At 41.0% G+C, this 21,686-nt stretch overlaps 1 protein-coding gene across 1 annotated transcript in view; it reads right to left on the minus strand.

The window, feature by feature from the left end:
* Window positions 1-509: 509 nt before the first annotated feature.
* Window positions 510-21,686, minus strand: part of PRDM5 (PR/SET domain 5) — a 166,003-nt gene continuing 144,826 nt past the window's right edge. The window contains exons 15-16 of the mRNA XM_049786905.1: window positions 4,413-4,517; window positions 510-1,551 (exon numbers count right to left, since the gene is read on the minus strand). Coding sequence (XP_049642862.1) covers window positions 1,387-1,551; window positions 4,413-4,517 — 270 coding nt within the window. The 3' untranslated portion in view covers window positions 510-1,386. The remainder of the gene's footprint in view (window positions 1,552-4,412; window positions 4,518-21,686) is intronic.

Consider the following 21,686-nt stretch of genomic DNA (forward strand, 5'->3'; position numbering starts at 1 on the left):
TGGGCCCCAAATAGAAAAGTCCATGATCTAGCCTTTTTTCCCTCTGGGGTTTGAGATTTCTCTCTGCTATTATGACATCATTATCTTGTCTTTTTACAACACAAAATTTTCAATGTAATTGTTATCAAGAATGTTACAGGAACTTAACCTGAAGAAGAAATTATGGTTCATACTTTAATTTCCCTCAAACATCAGTGTTTGTTTCAATCATCACACTTATATGTTCATAGTAGACTCCAAGTTACAGAGGATGACTGAGGCTACTTCAAAAGTGTTTCATCATCACTGCCTGCCATGATTCTTGGAAATGCCCTTTGCAACACAGAATGTTAATAATATATCGACATATCTTGTGCAATGAACAGGCAAAGGAGTGGGATATCATCACTCATGCTGGGATAATGCTGTCATTATACTGTCAGTTCAGTTCTTAAGCTCTTTTTTTTTAAACTTTATTGACTGATTGATTGGCTTGGGGGTCACACCCAGCAGCACTCAGGGGTCACTCCTGGCTCTGCACTCAGAAATCACCCCCAAAAGATTAGGGGATCATATGGGATGCCGGGGATCAAACCAGGTCCCTCTGAGTTTGGCCGCACACAAGGCAAATGCCCCACCACTGTGCTATCTCTCTGGCCCCAGTCCTTAAGCTCTTCCCCTTTTTATTTGCAAAGAAAATTGGCTATGAACACAGGAGAATCAGCTTAATAAAGCTTTAAGGGGAAGGACCTGGTCATTGTTGTGGCAATCTTACAAAAATATTCCAGAGCATGAGCATATGATGAGAAGAAAGTAAGGTTTCTTGTTTAAAAGGACAGATGTTGCAAAAGATGCTTTGGTTTTGAAATACCTCTATTTGAAACTGACCTAGTGTAGGTCAGGCATAAGCTTGATTTTTGAGGTTTCCTGAGAAAGCAAGTTTTATCCTGTCTTCATACTTAAGAATAAAGACATCACTTTCAAAATATCATGTGCAATAAAATAGTTGGGCATATTGATTTTTAGGGTAAAATTCATAATAACCAGTATTCACAGAGACGTACACACAAGAGTAACAATTGTAGAAAGACCTAATGGAAACTGATAAGCTTCTTGTGAGGAGAAGGCCACGAAAGAGTTAAGATTCCTTCTTTGTTTTTATACTCGAGAAAGCACAGGCCATATCAGGCAGCGCAACAGAGTCATTCTCTTCTGTTTGTTCCAAAGCTTGGTAAAAACAGTAATTTACTTTTCTGCATTTGCACCTAAGGAATCTGAAGTTTAGGCAAGTGAAAACTGAGACCAGTGAATTCCTTTGGGCGACTTCTGCTACGTCCATCAGGGGAGAAACCTCTGTGTTCCAGGTCAGAAGCTCCTGTGAAGGGTTTAAGTCGCATACAGCTTCCATTAGCTGTCAACTTCACCATGGATATTGTCCATATGCACCTTGAGGTAGTCGTTCCTTGTAAACTTCTTATGGCAGAACTGGCATTCTGCCAGGGGCCGGTTGGGGTTATGAGTCATCTTGTGTCGGATCAGCATTTTCTTCAGACTAAAAGCCAAATCACAAACCTATAGAAGATCCACAGGTAACAGTTATTGCCGAGAAACCTGGCAGCCATATAACAATCTTATTATCTACATAGACTGTCTAAGGTAAATCCCCTTTAGTATGAACTGAAAAAGAAAAAGAACCAGAAGTGAAATGAATAATATGCATAGTCCACATTTATTAATTATATTTCAAAAGAGATTATAGCTTAAATGTGAGGCCTCTGAGCCCCAGCTACTAGCTACTGCTCTAAAGATGCTATTTCCTTCTTGATGATGCGGTGAGTGTATTCACAATGTTATATTAAAGCTCTTAAAATATCTGTGTTCTAGGTGATATAAGGGACACAGGTATTTCTTACCACTAATCTTTGCAATTTTGTCTCATTAAAAAATGGCCAACAGGGGCCGGGCGGTAGCGCTAAAGGTAAGGTGCCTGCCTTGCCTTTGCTAGCCTTGGACGGACCGCGGTTCGATTCCCCGGTGTCCCATATGGTCCCCCAAGCCAGGAGCAACTTCTGAGCACGTAGCCAGGAGAAACCCCTGAGCGTTACCGGGTGTGGCCCAAAAACCAAAAAAAAAAAAAAAAAAAAAATGGCCAACAAATGCTTACAGCACCTTACTTAGAAACCTATTTTTCCATTAATCTAGTTCTTTTTTATTTTAGCAAGCATTATTTTTTGATTTGTCTTGTTTCATTGTATCTAAAAATAAGTGGGAAGGCAAATACTATATTATTTCTTCCCTCTGCTGACTGAATCCACTAGTTTAATCTCCTCAACTCCATCAGTGTTGTCAGGAAAAGTAAGACTGCAGCCTTTTTTAAAGTAGCCTAGTAGTGGTCCACTCTGCACACATCTCTTTGAACCAATTATTCATTGATAGATTCTGACTTTGTTCCACACCTTAGATTTTTTAAATAGTTGTTGCACTATTGGTCACAGGACAAACATGAGTTTTTAAATTAGTATTTTAATATTCTTTAATAAATACTTAAAGCTATGAAATGATCTAGACATTACACTTCAAATTTTCTGAGGACCCACCATACTATTTCTGTAGAAACTGCACAAATTTACAGGCTCCTTTTCCTTAACAACTTACCCAATTCTTCGCAGTTGTCCATCCTAACCCATGAGAGGTGAAATCTCATTGCAGCCTTGCTCCGCACTGCTTTAGTAATAACCCAGAAAGAACATCTCTTCAACACTGGTGATCTATAAGTCTAGTGTGGTGAAATGCCTATTAAGACCCTCTGCCTAATTTTTCCTTAAGTTGATATGTTATTTTGGATAAAAAAAATGCGGGTATTCGCTCACCTTCCTCGGTTTCTATACTTAATTCCTTCCATGGGCTTTATTTTTGGGGAGCACATCTGGTGGTGCTCAGAGATCAGTCCTGATGGGGTTCAGGAGACCATTTGTGGTACCATCATGTGCAAAACAAGCACCCTACCCACTGCACTTTCCAACCCGAGATGAAATTCAATTGCAAAAAGATTCCAGTATATTGAGTACCAAATGGTTCCACTGATGAATTATTTTACCTAACATTTGAAGAATAACTGAAATACTAATTCTTCCAAAAAAGAACAAATGTTTCCTAGGTCATTCTGTGATGGCAGCACTTCCCAAAGATAAAGACTTTTATAAAGCAAGAAGATGACAGACCAATATCCTTTATGAATACACTACAGATATCAATATAATCAGTTTGAAAATATGATTGAAAACTATTAAAAATCATGTTGTGTGCTTTAAAAGCCCACATTATGTTCCTTTTATCCAAGAAAGTAGATGGCCAATGAATATCTGGCATTGGCAGTTGAGTGTGGAATGACACTCATGCATAGTTATTTTAATTTCTCTCATCAACTTTGTAATGGAATTGTACAACTGAATAAATAGGTTTTCCCTTATGAACATGCTTCCAATTAAACTACTTGAAATGCCTAAGTTGTATGCCTTTTGCCGGCAATTCAGAACATTTCTTTCCGTAAAGAAGTTCTTTTGACAAGAGGTATTTTTATGGGGATTCCTGTGGGGAGCTCATTGTTGCTTTAACCTTCCCACCAAAGTTTCTTGGAAGGACAAGGAAAACATCTTGTGTTTATGAGTTTCCTTTCATACATAGGACCTGAAGCTTCTTCTCGTGGGAGCTGCCACAGAGACCAGAGAATCAAGTTTCCTTCCATGTTTAGAGGCAGCTCTGTTCTGTGCAACCTTGCACATTCCACCTTGAACAGCTCTTCCAACACAGGGGCTACACTAAAATGCTTGTTGCTGTTCTGTGTCAGAAATAAATACCCAGATGCTTATTTTCTAGTGCCTGCGCACTAGAAAATTCAGGAGAAAGGCTGCACTTTGTTAAACCGTTTTTTTTTTTAATTAATCACGGATAAAATTAATTTTAGTGACATTGAAAATACTGTCTTTGCTCATTAAAAAGATCAGCTTAACTGATATGATAGAAATAGTTACTTAAATGTCATAGCAGGACATTTTAAGAATTGGCAGTAGTGTTATTTGAACAAAGAAGAGTTTTTACACATTTAAAAAATCTAGTATTTGACCTTAATGAATTAACTAAATCTCTGGTTTAACCACCATTAACCTAGAAAAGACTAGGGCAGAAACATAACAAGGCCTCAAATCTTCCTGATGAGTTAGACCATGGGATAACAACCCAATTGCATTAGAACAGGGTGTGAGCCTGACTTAAGGAAATTAGAGAGTTGACTTGCTGCCAGTAATCTAGGATCAGTAAAATCACTACCATGTGTTTTGTGGATTCAACAGCTCAGGAGACTAAAAGACACAGGCCAGTCCCACACACTCATGCTCCTGGTAGACATGGGGGAAGGGAAGGGTAGCTCAACTCACATCACACTGAAAAGGCTTCTCCCCGGTGTGAGTCCTCTTGTGCTCCTCCAGGCCCCGTTTCTGGCTGAAGGCTTTGCTGCACTCAGAACACTTGTATGGCTTCTCCTGGAGTCAATGGAAAGAGACTGCTGTGAACAAGGGATGCAGTTTCCTGCGGGTGGCCCTGGCAGTGAAACCCTGAGTGATGGGGAATCAAGAAACATTCCACCTCCATCCAATGACTACAAGCGTGGGGCAGTTCAGTGTCAGCATTAGACCCTGCTCTGTTTCTTTCAAAGAAGAGCTGGATCCTGAGTCGTGGATGGGACAGAAAGGACTTAAATAAGATGAACTCAGTTTTGCTTAGGGATTCAGTGCCATTAAAATGTACAAAGATGCTAACAGCAGCACAGATGGAACAGATTTGGGAGCCCTGATCTAGATAGTGCAAACTGTGAGGGATTCTTGGATGCAAATGTTAGAATCAAACATTCAACAGATGTTAATGGGGAGGGGTAAGTAGTTTTTCTAAAGGTAAGGCTCAACTGTGAATTTTTTTTTTTTTTTTGGTTTTTCGGTCACACTCGGCAATGCTCAGGGGCTACTCCTGGCTGTCTGCTCAGAAATAGCTCCTGGCAGGCACGGGGGACCATATGGGATTCGAACCAACCACCTTTGGTCCTGGATCGGCTGCTTGCAAGGCAAACACCGCTGTGCTATCTCTCCGGGCCCTGCATTTTTATTTTTATCATTCTTTTTATTTTCCAAGACAGATTGTTTTCTTATAAAATCTAAATTAGTGTTTTGTTTTTGTCAGTGAGGCCAGGAATCACATATATGAGATATTCACTCTACCATCCACATTACTATTGTAAATCTTGGCTTTTACTCTCTTGAACACATATTTCTCACTTTTTCTCCTATCACATCTAAATTTTTTAGTAAAAACTATTGGGGCCGGAGAGATAGCATGGAGGTAAGGTGTTTGCCTTTCATGCAGAAGGTCATTGATTTGAATCCCAGCATCCCATATGGTCTTCCGAGCCTGTCAGGAGCGATTTCTGAGCGTGGAGCCAGGAGTAACCCCTGAGCGCTGCCAGGTGTGACCCAAAAACAAACAAACAAAAAAACAAAAAACAAAACAAAACAAAAACTATTTTTGCTTCACTAAAATAAATAAATAAAATTTTGGCCACAAACTCTATAGAAATAAAGAAAAAACTCCCAAATTTCTCCCCATTTTTTGATAGTAAGAACCTATATCACCAAGTTTGCATGAATTAATAACTCAACAATGTTTCATTAAAACAGCTGGCTAATTACTAAATCTGAAAAAGATTTGTTCAGCATATATTAACAGTAGTTTCCCTAATAGTCGTACATTATAAAAGATTATTTTTTAACTCAGTGGCACATGAATACTAAGTACTTGTCTTTAATAATTCAAAGAAAAATTAAGCACATTAATAACTGAACCTGCATATGTGTAAAATCACCCCAAGCACTATATTTCCAACTCCAGGTGGTTGGATCTAAAGATGGGTAGCTGTAAAGAATTAATAAACCTAGCTAGGGGCCGGGAAGGTGGCGCTAGAGGTAAGGTGTCTGCCTTACAAGCGCTAGCGTAGGACGGACCGTAGTTCGATCCCCTGGCGTCCCATATGGTCTCCCCCAAGCCAGGGGCGATTTCTGAGCGCATAGCCAGGAGTAACCCCTGAGCGTCAAACGGGTGTGGCCCAAAAACCAAAAAAATAAATACAAATAAACCTAGCTAGTCAGGAGAGAATCATGGAGTAGCTTGCCTCATGGTCTCTCTGTATGCCAAGCCAAAACCATAACCCCTTTATTTCCCAACCAGGAGGGGGAGGGTTGAGTGAGTGACAAAGGTACCTATATCAAGCTACTACAGTCTAGGCAGGCATTTACATGACAAAAGGATGGGTGAAAAGGAAAGAGGAAGTTGGGGAATGTCTGTTTTGCATAAAAGCAGGGTGTCATTTAACACATATATGTGCCCAGGGAGTCTCAGTACCCAATAGACTCATCTCCCCATGCAGATACTCCTCACGTGATCATCCCCTAATAGAGGACTCATTCCCTGGCCTTTCTCTGTATTCTCAAAGCACTTGTATGCAGAGTTAGAAACTCATCAACTGTGGATGTGACACAAAGAAAACTAGTTTGCAGGAATGATGGCACAGCAGGAACGGCATTCGCCTTGCACACTTTCAATCCATGTTTGATCCTTGCATCCCAGATGGTTCCTCAAGCCTGCCAGGAGCACCACCAAGTGTAGCACCAAAACAAAACAAAACAAAATAAAAACACCATTTGAAGTGATGTAAGCTAGTCCTGCTGAGCCCCTAAGACTTATACTCTTATAACACTACATATGTGTTAAACCTCAGTGATTCAGTGTGAAAGGAGAGGATTTTCAAATTGATGTAGATCCTGAGATTACCAAATCCAAAAATTGCCTAATTTATTTGCCATATTTGTCTAAAACATAAACCAAGGGCAGATGTTTACATAGCCTCCAAACTGATCTATGAGTTCCCTTACTTTTTCCCTTTTTTTTTTTTTTTTGGGTCACACCCGGCTGCGCTCAGGGGTCACTTCTGGCTCCATGCTCAGAAATTGCTCCTGGCAGGCTCGGGGGACCATGCCGGGATACGAACCACCGTTCTTCTGCATCTAAGGCAAACGCCTTACCACTGTACTATCTCTCCGGCCCCAGTTTTTCTTAAAAATAGGCTACTATCTCTTATTTGAGAACAATGTCACCTTTAAGATAAACTAGATCTACCTACAAATTTCTTCTACAGTTTGTAACAAAGAGCCCATTTTGTTGTGCAGGTGCTCTAGGAAGTTATGCCACCTGCCCCCTTTACTCTATTTTTCTCTGCACCTGCCTCAAAAGATTCAGTGGAAACACCTCAATTAGCCAAATTTGTAAAGATCCTCCAAATAACTCTAAATGCCAAGTTGGATCAGTCCACACACAGTGGTCCTCAAACTATGGCCCGCGGGCCACATATTGTATTTATATCTGTTTTGTTTCTTCATTGCAAAATAAGATATATGCAGTGTGCATAAGAATTCGTTCATACATTTTGTTTTTACTATAGTCAGACCCTCCAATGATCTGAGGGACAGTGAACTGGCCCCCTGTTTAAAAAGTTTGAGGACCCCTGGTCCACAGCATCTGAAACATCAACATTTTCATTGTAAAACAGATATAAGCTGCTCAAGATGTTCCACTTTTGGTTCCCTGAACCCACAGTTGAGTGAAGGCACAAGAGAAATCAATGGTGTCAATGTTTAATTGCTTTCACCAAAAAACAGAACCAGGGATAGTCAAGAGATTCTGGGAAGGACATGCTCAAGGGATAAAGACATGAGTCAGTATATCCTGCAGCTACCCGTGGTTATTAATGAAAAGACACCTTTAGGAAGTTCCCTGCAATCCCGGTGCTGCACCGTTGACAGCAAAACACCCTGTGTCAGCTTTGTGTCATAGCATTGAGGAAGCACACTGGAGACCTGTACCACAGCTGCAGCTCTCCTGAGGAAGCTGGCAGGAAGCTATAGCAACCTGGCCTGTCTCTGATTGACTCATTGCTTCCTTTACTGTTTTCTCTCTCCTTTCCCTGAACAGAGAATACCCCTCAACCCATTATAGAGGGGGAAATCTTTGTGCTTGGAGTTACATTCTTCAGTGCTCTGGAGACCATATAGGACTGTCAGGGATTGAGCCCAGGTTCACTATGTGCAAAGAAAACTGTACTAACTCTTCAACCTCATGTTTGGGTTTTGAAACTGAGGTGAGCTGACTAAGCAAACTCCCCAAGCAAACAATTCAACTCAATGACTCATTAGTAAAACAGTTGAGTAACTGAAATTCTACTGATAATAAAAGATCTAATGACAGTATTGCCTATTGTGCATAAATAAGTGCTTCTGAGAATGTAGAATTTATAACTACATAAAATGTAGCACAAATACTTAAAGGGATTAATAGCCAATGTACTGGTTATGTTGATCTAAATCAAGAAATGAAAATTTCTTTTTGATTTTAGGTTTGCACTGGGTGAAATGAATGTGTAATATTGGTAAGATTTCTGTACTACTTATGTATAAAATCCTGTAGAAACAATGTGCCTAAAGCAATGATGTAGCCTTTCAAAGGCTCTCCACAGCATCTAGACAAGAAACATTGGTCAGGACACTGTATTGTCCAATACCAGGTACTGAGGGACAAGAAATCACTGGTCTGAACTAACTGTTAATCAGTTGCTTGTAGTTTCAAAGAAAACATCACAGTAGGACAGATGGAGTGAGCATTAGTACTCAAAACCTTGGTTAAAGAGGTCAGGAGATTCCAGGCACACAAGAGCTCTGATGGGCCTCACATCGTCACTGTTTCCATTTCTGGAGAAACTGGGGTGGTCTCTGGGGGTTCCGCAGTTTAGTAAGAGGAGAATTTAGGACATGAACGAGTCTTTCACCCCCTTTTCTGATATTTTTAACTCTTAAATAACTTTTGTTAAAGGTAACATATTACACATGAGCTTCAAATACAATTTAATGATCTTGTGTTTGTCTACATTGCAGAATGTTCTGTACAGTAAGTTTAGTTAATATTTTACAGCATACTTAATTTTTTGGATAAATCTTTAACTAAGATCTAATCTCAGTAATTAAAATATGCAGCACATTAATTAAATATAGTCACTGTACAATGTCCCAATGACATTTTATAACTAATTTGTGTACCTTTATGTGTTGATGTTAATATAAAATATGGAATAACTTGATATAGTGTGGTTTAGTTGTACATATTTGTTTTTCATGCTTTTAAACATAATTGTTGTTCCAAGAATATAATTTACTTGGAAATAACTTTATCACACTGCTGAAAGAAAGTCTATAAATCCAATATCTGTAATTTATCATTCCCATCTCAGGGCTTCCTTCAACTTCTCTGAGTAATTCTGTTTCAAATGATTGACTTTATTAGTTGTCTTCAGCCACAAAAATCTTGCTGTTTAATGGGCACATTTTAAGTTTTTCATTACCACTATCACAATTTTAACTCCTAGAACCTCGTATTTAGTTCTTTTCCTTTAAAATGGGTAAGTATAAAGTTAAGTGTAAACTATTCTAGGCAGTTCTAGGATTTCCTTTATCTGATCAAAAATCTCTATCTTAAGCTTTCCTGGAAGTCTAATTCTGCCCTTTGTGGTTTCCTCTGTCTCCTGCTCAAGGCTCTAATTTCCCTCTCTGGAATGTGGAACCCTGTATTCACATTTGGTGGTCTTTATCTCTTCCAATCCTGTGACCTCTAAGTGGAGGGGAAGTCCCTCCAGACAGTTTTTATATTTGGTTCTGCCAGGCACTCTGGGATGCTATCAATCAAAGATCACTTTAGGTTTATTTCTTGCCTTGGGGCTCACTGGTCAGCAAATATTCTGTTTGAATTCTGACTACACTTAAAGAAAGGCCTGTGGTTACAAACTCTAGGAGAACAACTCCAAAACAAACTGTTTGCTAAAGGTAAATTATCTCTAGTTCTCTACTTCAGTCTGAATGTAAGTTTCCAGGGTCCCAGCTAGTTTCCTTTTCCCTCTACCACTGAAACCAATACTAGCACACACCCTACAGGCTATTGTAATCTCAACATGACCTTTTAGTCCAGGTTTTCAGCTTTTTGGGTCTCTGGGGTTTACTGTTCCACTGTTTCATGTTTTTCCCCCCAAGTTTGATTATATGCTCTTTGCCTTATTCTGCATTAGAGGGTATGTTGCATAGACCCTTTATGCAACTATATTTTTCTCCACTATATTTTTAAGATGAAAAATAATTCAGTTTATATGACTGAACAGTCAACTAAAAACAAAACAAACTGCAAATTTAAGAAGTGTCTTTTTTCTCTACTAAACACAATAAGCACTCCTTTAACATACTATATTACCTCTGACACCTATTTCTTCAACATTTAAGCTATTATTAAAAAAAGAAAATGTAGTTCTAGGCATTTCTTTTTGTTTGTTTGTTTTAGGGTCACATCTGGCAGCACTCAGGGTTTACTCCTGGCTTTATGCTCAGAAATCGCTCCTAGCAGGCTCGGGGGACCATATGGAATTCCAGGATTCGAACCGCTGTCCTTCAGCATGGAAAGCAAATGCCTTACCTCCATGCTATCTCTCTGGTCCCAGTTCTAGGCATTTTAACCAGAAACTTTCCCCTACACTTCTAGAGAAAGTGAGCACCCAAGACTAGGTTGGTATCAGGCAGAGAAAGTAAGAAACATCCAAATGAAATAGCAGAGAAGGCAGTAGAAACCAAGGTCTGAGTCTCACTAATAAATCAAATCCCTTTTGCTCCTACTGTATATACTGACCAAATTAGCATCCTAAAGCACTAGTTTTAATGTGGTAAGGGTACTGGCCCGCAGATATAAAGAAGTTGGGAACCACTATTCCAGAAATGGTCATACAGGTACTTGGAGTATGGTTCAAACCAGGATACTGAGGTTCACTTAAGAGCAGAGTTCTTGGAATTGTCATAGGAATTTTAAAAAGCAGAGATACACTATAAAGTACCTTAGACTGGTTGGCTAAGTCTTACACCTACATTCACCCCCTTGTATACTGATAATTTTCAGATATAGACACTATCATTGATACCAATGATACCATTCATGATATCATTAAATTATGTTCACGTGTTGTCGCTTATAAAAAGACATGGGAAGTGATCATGTTGTATTGACAGCAATGTAATGAGTGAAAATGTAATGAGTGAAATTTTTACTCATTTAAGATTCCTTCAATTTAGGATTGACAATGTGGTTCAACCAAGGGCCCATCTGATGACATCATTTTGTATCTGTTGGAATGCCTGTCACATGCCTGACAGGCTATTTTTGAGGTTCTCTCCCAGAGATGCTAACAAAGGACCCAATCAATTGTCACATGTTTAGCAGGAAAGGCTCAGAGTTTGGTGACCTAGTGAGGAGAGCAAAAAGCTGGATCTCTCATCCCTAGGTCAAAGAAGAAAAATACACCACTTTAGAAGCTTCCCAAGAGAGTGAACTCCCAGTACTTGGCTTCTTGAAGAGCCTATTCAAGCCTACCGTTAAAGGGATCCAGTTTACAGTGAACAGAACCCAAATTAGAGGTAGAGAATTCCTGCTCCCAGAAATGACACTGATGCCAGAGGTCACATTTTTCCAAATAAAACCAAATGATCTGAATTCAGAGGAAATAAATGTTTTTTATTTCCCAGAAAAGCTCACATTCTTCTTACTAATTTCCCCCTTATTCCCAGTTACTCTAATCACCTTGAGCACACACCCTGCTTTCCCTAATCCCCTTACTCAGTTTTCCCTAAACACAGAAGCACACAGCCTGTTTTAATTCCCTCTCCCATGTCATCTGACTGGCTGACAGAGTCCATACCCTACTCTCCACTATTATAAATATTCCTTTCCCACCTAAAATAAATGGAGTAATTCTCCCAAAGTGGATGGTGAATGCTTCTTTATAAGTACTCTACTTGCCTCAGAGCTGACCTCACAAATGACTTCTACAATCTTGGGATCTCACTTCACCAACATCATTTACAACTCATCTTAAAGAAATACCACCCTTATGTTCTAGGCACCTGCTGGAGGGAAAGAGTCACGGAGGCTAAGTGGGGTGATAGAAATGTAGTCCTGCTCTAGGCCTTCCCTGGGTGCCAGCTCAGTTGGCCTGAAGTGGGTTCCAGGTGGACTCTTTTAGGGGTCCTCAAGCTTCCCCCCTCCCTACTCTAGGGGGGAGGAGCATGGGGAGGGGACAGGCAGGTATCTGGCTTCTGGTTCCTTGATCCTGGAGGCCAGCTGTTCCCAGGTATGGGGTTAGGGGACACTCCATGCTGGAGGCCTACTCCCTAGCTTGGGGGGTGCTGGGAGGTTTGACAAGCCTCCAGCCATTCCCTATTTCCCCCTGGACCCTAGGCCTTCCATGGGTGCCAGCTCAGGTGGCCTGAAGTGGGTTCCAGGTGGACTCTTTTAGAGGTCCTCAAGCTTCCCCCCCCCTACTCTAGGGGGGAGGAGCAAGGGGAAGCGCCGGGCAGATGTCTGGCTTCCAGTTCCTTGATCCTGGAGGCTGGCTCTTCCCAGGTATGGGGTTAGGGGACAGCCCATGCCGGAGGCCTACTCCCTAGCTTAGGGGGTGCTGGGAGGATTGACAGGCCTCCAGCCGTTCCCCTATTTCTCCCCTTTACTCCAGGCCTTCCCTGGTAACAGGTCCAGGTGGACTCTATAGTGGTCCTCAGGTTTTCCCCCTTTCTCTCCCTACACTGATGGGGGATGCATGGGGTGGAGGGCGGGCCGATGCAATATTGGTGTATGTCATGACATTCACTGGTATTTTTTTTTCTCATTGGTCTCCATTTTAAAACCGTGCGGGGGCTAGCGTCCCTGTGCATACCATATATATTCAAAATAAAAATGGGAGGATGGACTTTCAGGCTGAAATGAGACCAGTTCACGTGGGGTACCATATATATTCAAAATAAAAGTGGGAGGGTGGACTCTGGGAAGAGTCCAGTTTGCGTGAGGGTACCATATATATTCAAAATAAAAATGAGAGGATGGACTCTCAGGCTGGAAAGAGGCCAGTAATCTTTTCCTACTTGTTTAGTCGCAGTGGCCTCTTGGCCTCTTCCTTCCTTCATCATGTAACTGTGGTCACTACCATACTAGGTTTCTGATTAGTTCCCACAAACGGTGACAATTGAGTCTATTGTTTTAAGTTAGATTGTTTATTTTCCCCACATTTTATCTTTTCTCCTCTTTGTGAACTGTTCAATAAGGTATTTTGTGGAAAGAGTCCCTCTTTATCTTTCCTTCCCTTTGTTATTTGTTAAATAAGGAAGTTTGTAGAAGTGTCCCTCCATTTAACATTTATATAAGAACCAAGTCAACTGGATTGTTGGACTTGTTCTAGCATTCCCATAGGCACCAATCTCACCATATGATACTGTTCTTCCTTTGCATAGGCACATTAAAATGGGAAATTATATACAAACACGTTCTTATTTTAGAGAGGTGGGAAGACACAAATCTTGTAATGCGGTAGGACCTTACATCCTGAACATTGTCATAAAGACCTGGCTCATGTCTTGAAAGAATGGGCATTGTCCATTTACCCCTGAACCAGGGATGCCATCTACAAAATAACCATGGTTGTGTACTACATCACCTGAATGCAATCCTCTACCATGGAAGATCCTACCACTGCTTTGGCATAGACCTATTCAACAGAGACTTCCCTTTAACACCCAGAGAACTTAACAACAATAACAACCTGCTTTAAAGACTGAGCTCTGCATCACCCTCTAATTGTGAGTGAAACTAAAGGGTGCTCCGCATCATCTACTCTTATTAGGATATGGACATATTCTGAGTTCCTTGGCTATAGAAACCTGACACCAACAATAGTGACTGTGTGAAAAATAAAAGTGTATTGGTACTAGAGACAATGACTTGGGTTGGACAACCTATTATGGCTGAAGCCTAGAGTTGGTCTTATACCAGAAAACTTCAGAGGTAAGGTCTCCTTGTATTTAGGCCAAGGCTTTTTCTTTCTATGTCCCCTATATTTTGCTGGGCCTATGCAAACAATTTCCACACCGACAGAGTCTTTGTTGTGCTCCTTTGACTCATTCTTAATGAATTATTGTATTATTATCAATTGTGTCAACAATACTACAGCTTTTAATGTTAAGGGAGTTGCATAAATTTTGTGGCTTTGGATTGCTTTGTGTAAGAAATATTATAATGTACTACAATCTGGGGGCTCGAGGGACAAAGTAAATATAAATGTTAAAATGAATAAAAAAAATGTGAAAGAAACCTAAAAAAAACCTAAAGCCTTATTAAAAGAGAGCTTTGTGTTGGCTAAAAAAAGAGAAAGAATAAGATAAAGAAATTATGTCCAATAAAAGCAAACCCTTAGAATGACAGTGAACTGTGGATACCTAATGGGGGTGGGGAAAGAGTCTATGGACAATGATGGATGAATATTGGTATTTTGGTTGTGGACATGGTATAATAAAACTTTACCCCAAAGACAACAATAAAAAAGAAATGTAGTCCTGCCTCTTTCTCTAAAAATAGAGAAAGAAAGCTCTGCTGGCTTTACTAGACTCAATTTTCCAGTGCTAAAGAATCTGTACCTATGTGCAGCATATTGAAAAACTTGAGTATCTATTCTTCATTGCGACAGTGGTTGGAAGCTACACAGGGTTAGCAGTGAGGACCATGAGGCAAAGATGGGGTGGGGAAGCAGAAGTGGCTTCCTGCCCTTCAGAGTTGGAGGCATGGATCTCCCACGGGAGATATGAGGCTGAATTGTGTCCCTGTACAACTGATTACCTCACCTTCCCACCTAGCTGCCTTTTAACTTTCATTACACCCAGATCCAGCAATTATTTCTCTCTTGGTTTCTTTTGCTTTGTTAAAAACCCTTCCATTTCGGCAGACAGTAGGATGGAAAGAATAATCAGAGAAACAGCTTCCACTACCGTCTCAGAGCCTAGTGTGTGATGCCTACAACTCATCTGAACTCATTAGTTCGGCCCTACTAAATACGAAGTGACCAAGTTCTTGATTGTCTTCTTGAAAGCTCATGCAGTTCAGGAGCCAAACAGCTTCTCCACTGTCTTAATAATGGAAACTATTACTGAATAGTGCAAACAGAGGGTCTATGTGTCACTTAAAGGGAGAAATATTTAATAGGCTAGATTTATAGGGATATGTTCAATGTCTAATTTCTCATAGGGACCCCTGTGGGCCTCCAGGATATTCCAAGTGGAACACAAGTGAAAAATCACATAAATAGGATGCTAAGGCATAAGACAAGAGGGGAAAGGGGGGGCACAAGCAACCAATAGGGCAACGGGCACGTAAAAGAAGACTACAGAGGGCCATGGTTGGAAGGTTGTTAAACTCTGGGCCAGAAAAATAAAATCATGTCTTTATAAATCTGAAAGGTTATGTAAGTTAAAATTCTTTGAAACAGACCTTGTGGGAACATTTGTTAATTCAACTAGGACTTACTCACCAGACGTCAGAGAGGCAATCCCCACCAAAGGACTACCAGAGATGAGGCTACGGGTAGGAGATGACCATGATGCCATTAACATAGACAGATCCACTTTCCCAGTGGCTGCTTTCATAGCGCCCATGATCAGTGGGATGGGATAAACAAGCTTCTACTGTGCAGAGAGAGATCAAGGTAAATTGCAGAACATTGTGTGTAAGACTGATCCCATTCATGCAAGGAAACCCCATCTGCAAGCACCAAAAAAGGATTTTGGGGAGCTAGCCAGTGATGGGTGTGGAAACACGGTTCACTGAGGAGAAGGTTTGACTTGTGAGCCCAAAGCAGCCTTGGGGTCCCTTTCTTCCACTTCACAAACTAAACTTTCCACATCAAAGCTCCTGCATAGTCTAGGCACCACCCACAACTAAGGAACTACTTCCACAGCAGAGCACTTGGACCTTTCATGGCTCTGAATGTTCCCCCGCCAAGTGCAGAAAAGTGATGATTTTGGCTTGCTGGATTTTCCAGCCTGTTACTTTGAAAGGAGCCTTGAAAAACCCTACAAAGCCCACCTCTGGTCTGAGTTTCTCACAGATGAAGTTCCTAACTAAACAGCGTCCATTTTCTCAGCTGTGGCGGCGGTGAACGTGGGCGACCTTCCTTAATACATAACTCAGTTCTGGGGTAGGCTACTTGCAACTCAAGGGCTGCTTTGTACTTTTGAAGGCCTTTAGGGCAGTCATTTCACACTCCAACTTTTCCATCTGCAAACTGCCTTATTTCAGATGTGGTGCCCCTTATGTGTGAAGACAGTGCCCAATGGTCAATCTGTGGCTCAGCCCAGCCTGACCCCAGCCAAGTCCATTGGGGACCCTCCCCATGGCCCAGAGCAAGGTTAACAATAGGGTACTAATAACTCAGGTGTAGAGTAGCAACTATGTGGTCTCAACACCATACGTGCCTCCACATGCATCTGTGAAAAGGAACCAGAACCACAGAGGCTTGGGCTGCACTAGACCAGCAGTCAGCCAATATTAGACTCTGATCACTGGCATGCCTATAATTATTTTTAGCATCATCCAGGTGAACAAATCCTACAACACACACTACCAAAATATATGTTCACCATCAAAATTTCACTGAACCCTAAAACAACTTGCCATGCTAGTGCTACACAGGAAAGTACCAGGTCTTAAGGATGGACTAGGTGGAGAGCTAGAAAGTAGAAACAGATGCAAGACTCCTGTCAAGAGACCTGGAGATCTACAATTCCTCTTTCTCTATTTAGATTTTTTTTTCTGTATAAAACATTAACAGCTGCTGGAACAATAGAACAGCAGATAGGGTGTTTGCTTCACACGTGGCTCTATCCTTAGCATTCCGTAAGGTACTAAACACCACCAGAAATGACCTCTCAGCACAAAGTAGGGGTAATCCCTGAATACCAATTGATGCGTGGACTCCCAAAAACATATTAAAAATAATTATTTTCATATTGTTTTCATATTTTTCTAAAGCTAAAAATATGTCTACTTCCTTCAGCTTTAGAAGATCTTGTCTTTTAAGCGGGGTGAGGATGATTTCTGTTCTCAGCAAGGCAGAGCCTAACCAGAGATGCTGCTCCATCAGGCACCAGAATGTGGGGGCATACAAGGACCTAGTGGTGTTGATGTGTGGCAGATGAATTTGGACATGCCCCTTGGACAACCCCACTATAATAACAGTTGAGACTGGACACATCCATTTGGCATGCCTCCTTGTTATGTTAGATATAAAAGGAAAATCTTGACAGTGCAGGGGGTCCCAGGATAGTGACCAGAGTAGTGCTTGCTGGTCTGGGGTAGGGGGACAGAGATAAAGCATCGGAGAGATGCTGCCCGCTTTGTATCTATTCCTTGCTTTCTCTTTTAAATAATATATTTATTTCAACACCATAATTACAAATATATTTGTAGTTGAGTTTCCATTATAGAAAAGAACACCCCCATTCACCAATGTAACCTTCCCACCACCAATGCCCCCTGTACCTTCTTCCCCCACCCCCAGCCTGTCTTCAATACAGGCATTCTATTTCTCTCACTCACTACCATTATCATGACAGTTGTTGGTGTAGTTATTTCTCTAACTGCACTCACTACTCTTTGTGGTAAGCTTCATATCATGGGCCCGTCCTTCCAGCCCTCATCTCTATTATCTCTGGGTATTGAAGCCAGTGCTCCCAGCCACCTCTGGCTGATAAATTTTCATCTATCTCTCCCTTTCTCTTAGAAATCCCCAGGCAGAGGCAGCAGGCCTCAAGAGGAATAAAAAGAAGATACTTGGTTTCTCTCTCTCTCTCTCTCTCTCTCTCTCTCTCTCTCTCTCTCTCTCTCTCTCTCTCTCTCTCTCTCTCTCTCACACTCAACCTCTCTCTTTCTCTCTCTCTGTCTCTCCTCTCTCTGCCTCTGTCTCTCTCTCTTTGTCTCTGTCTCTGTCACTCTCTCTCTCTTTTTCAGTTCTGGGTGGTAGTTTATGCAAGTGGTGTGTGTGTTGGTGGCAGGTCTCCATGCATTCATGGCAGTGGCTTTGGTTTCACTGGGTCCCCACTAATCACAGAGCCTTCAGGCAAAGAGGCAAAGGTCTGGGCAGTAACTCTGCACTAACCAGAGTAGACTTGCTTCCCAGGATGCAGCTTGTGATAGGCTGAAAATTTCCAGATTCTTCCATTTGCCTAGTGGTGCATGGTTCTCTGCTTCTATAAAATGCCTCAGTCTTCTAAGGATCTTGGGTGGGATTTTAGTGTAGGGATAGGTCTCTAATGGTAACCCCATAACCTATGCTAAGAGGCAGCCCCAGGCAGAGGTAGAGCTTGCAGATCTCTGGTACTGGCCTGCAGCCAGCACTCAAATGAATGCTTGGCCCTGGAAACCTTTCACAGAAGTTTACAGCTATTGTGACTTTTTGCTCAACCTCTTTTTTTTTTTTTTTTTTTTATAGTAGTGTGATCTTTCAACAGTTGATAAGACTGACACACACAGATAAGATAGGCCTGGTAAACAGTGTACCTAAAAACCTCAGCTCTCTTCAAAGTCCATGGAAAAGCAGGCTGAATATTTAAAGCAGGTTTCTGACATCACATGTCTGTAATTGGGTGTGCATTGTTGCTAATGGGAAACACACTTCCCATAAACAAGGAGAATGAATTGCACAATTCACATATAGAAAACTAAAAATAAGCTCCATAAATGGAATACATTTTTTTATACTAAGCTTGCACACAGATTTTAAATAGAAACAACAAGTCTCTCGGGGGCTTTCCAATCAATCTGCTCTGAGGCTGTTCATGGAACTATGCATGTCAGTGCAACGGCTGGACAGAAAGCCCTAGCATTTGCGTGAGGGAGCAGAGAGAAAAATCTTGTCTGCCTGCAAAGAATAACCCCAGCTAGCTCAGAAACCTCGTCTCCCTCTGGTCCTGGGGTGCTTTAAACTGGCCCATTTGGAATATTGAGGCACAAACTTTTCCTATATTCCTATCCGGGGGCTTCTAAGCCCAATGTGAGAACCTAGTGTGACTGGTCAGCCCAGGTGCCAGACACTCAGACACATTCAAGTTTCCAAGGTGCCTCAAACGTGCAATTGAATCAAAAGCTTCTGATTGGATCTATCATCGACTCACCTAACAATTGCAATTATTATACCATCAGCAACAACTTTTAATTTCTTCTATTCCCACTATACTGGCTCCCAAAGGATGGAAAACGTTTAGGGGTCCATCCCCCCTACACCCAATTAAAGTGTTGAGCAATGCTGTCAATTTGGTTGGAATTATTCTCCCTTCAGAGGTGAATACATGGGCTGGAGCGGTGACGCAGCAGTAAGGTGTTTGCCTTGAACGCCTCTGACCTAGGACAGATTACGGTTTTATCCCTGAGTTTCATATGGTCTGCCAAGCCAGGAGCAATTTCTGAGTGCGTAGCCAGGAGTAACCTCTGCGCATCACTTGGTGTGGGCCAGAATCCAAAAAAAAAAAGAAAAAACAAAAACAAAAACACCAAAACAGAGGTGAAGACACAGTTGGAAACTATTTCCAAGGGCACACGATTTGGTAATAAAGGTAAATATCAACAGAGGGTACTCCTCTAGGGCCACTGTTCCCTACCCATTCACAGTCTTTAACATCCCCCTCCCCCAGCTCAGAGCTCAACTTCTGCCTAGCTATGTACTCACTCCAGCAAGGCCTATCATTGCCAAAAAAGAAACTCCTGGTCAAGGGAAATATGCCATTCCCACCCCCAAATCTGCCAGCAATGGAGCTACAATCAATGCCTGTCGCACAGACACATAACCCTCCCCACCATCTCTTCCTATATTCTGACACCTCTGGGAATCAGTGGTTGAACCAATGAGGCCGAATGGAATGTTCTTTCCAATGATGCTCTTTGGCTGAAGGAATGTGACCGGATGATGATTCTCAAATAGAAAAAGGATAGTCTACTGGGGATTCTGGAAAAGGCCTATTGATATGAAGACATGCAGAGGTGAGGCCTGAGTCTGTGAAGAGGTGGCTGAAGGCAATGGAAAGATCCTGGGACAATGAACTATACCAGCACAAGCTAGTGCCATGCCTAAAATTGCTGGTACTAGTTTTTATTTTTTGTTTGTTTTGTTTTCTAAATAATATCTTTATCTAAGCATCATGATTACAAACGTGTTTGCAGTTGAGCTTCAGTCATAAAAAGAACAACCTCCTCCCCCTTCACACTGGTACATAATTTAATAAACCTCTTTGTAACTGAAGGGCTTTCAGTTACTGAGGGAAGAAAGACTTTGACAGTATGTATCTTCCCAATTACAGTGCCATATAGATGGGTCAGAGTGAAAGTATAGTAAGTAGGGCATTTGCCTTGCACAAGGCCAGTGCTTCTCAAATAGTAGGGCGTGCCAAGGCTCTGTAAAGGGGGGCACATTTGACCTAGGCAAACACTGTCATAACAAGCTAAGTCCCGTGTTTATGTCTCTTTATGTCTCTGGAGCTGAGAGTCGCTGTGTCCTGCTTCAAACCCCCTTGGAAAAGCTTTGTATTGCAAAACGTGCTCATTGTAGCCATTAATCCAGACATCACCTCTGATTAAAAAACCACTCAAATTATTTTATATATTTTTCTTTTGCAGTCTAAAGTTTTTTTTTAAATAAAGATACTATTTACAGTCACACAGGGGCACAAAAATGTTTTCTTCTTCCTAGGGGTGCATAAAGAAAATAATTGAGAAGCACCGCACAAGGCCAACCTTAATTTGATCCCAGGCACCACATAGGTCATCCGAGCTCACCAAAAGTGATCCTTGAGTGCAGAGTCAGAAGAAAGCCCTAAGTGCCTCTGGGTGTTCCCCTTCCCCAAACAAACAAAAAAGATAATGCCTGTTCCTATGGCCTTACTTCCTAGTGGCAGAGACTATTGTAACTCAAGGATGGAAATCTACCACTGTAACAACAAGTGAAACTCAAAGTTAGTAGCTGGACATTCATTAAAAAGCATAACACCATACAAAGGGGATCAGTTACATTAGCAGTCCAGGGGACAAGGGGAGAAGGTATGGGATGCATGTTGGGAACAGGTTTGAAGGGAGGAAAACAGTGGTGGTGGAAAGACCCTAATTCACTGTCACTATGTATCTTAAATATAATTGTGAAAGACTTGTAATTCACATTGGTCACAATAATAATTATTAAATTATTTTTAAAAAATGACTCACTCTAAGAACTCTGGTGGTAAAGATGGGAGCATAATTTTGGATAGAAGCCTTCTTCGAAAAAGCACAAAGAGGTGTAAAACAATCGAAAATCTGCTGGTAAGAATGCTGAGAACATACTCATGCATGATAAAGGATGTTTTCTTTGTAATCTTTAGAAGAAAGAAGGCTGGTGAAGTAAAAAAATGTTATTTAAATTACGTAAAGAGAAGTTATATTTTGCCTTTAATAATCACTAATTGTTTCAGATGAATTGTTCAGCATTTATTTTCCTCAAAGACCTTACAAAAGAAAATAAAATAATATGAGAATAAGATAAAGTTATGCTCATGTTAAAATATTATAAAAATAATCTTTGAAATATTAAAAATATAAGGAAATAGGTACAAAAATATTAGAGAAAATAAAAGTTACATGATCTATGGAAAAGAAAAATAATATCCATGTACTAGTATATTTATTGTCTC

Source organism: Suncus etruscus, chromosome 14 (assembly GCF_024139225.1).
Source record: "Suncus etruscus isolate mSunEtr1 chromosome 14, mSunEtr1.pri.cur, whole genome shotgun sequence".
NCBI lineage: Eukaryota > Metazoa > Chordata > Mammalia > Eulipotyphla > Soricidae > Suncus > Suncus etruscus.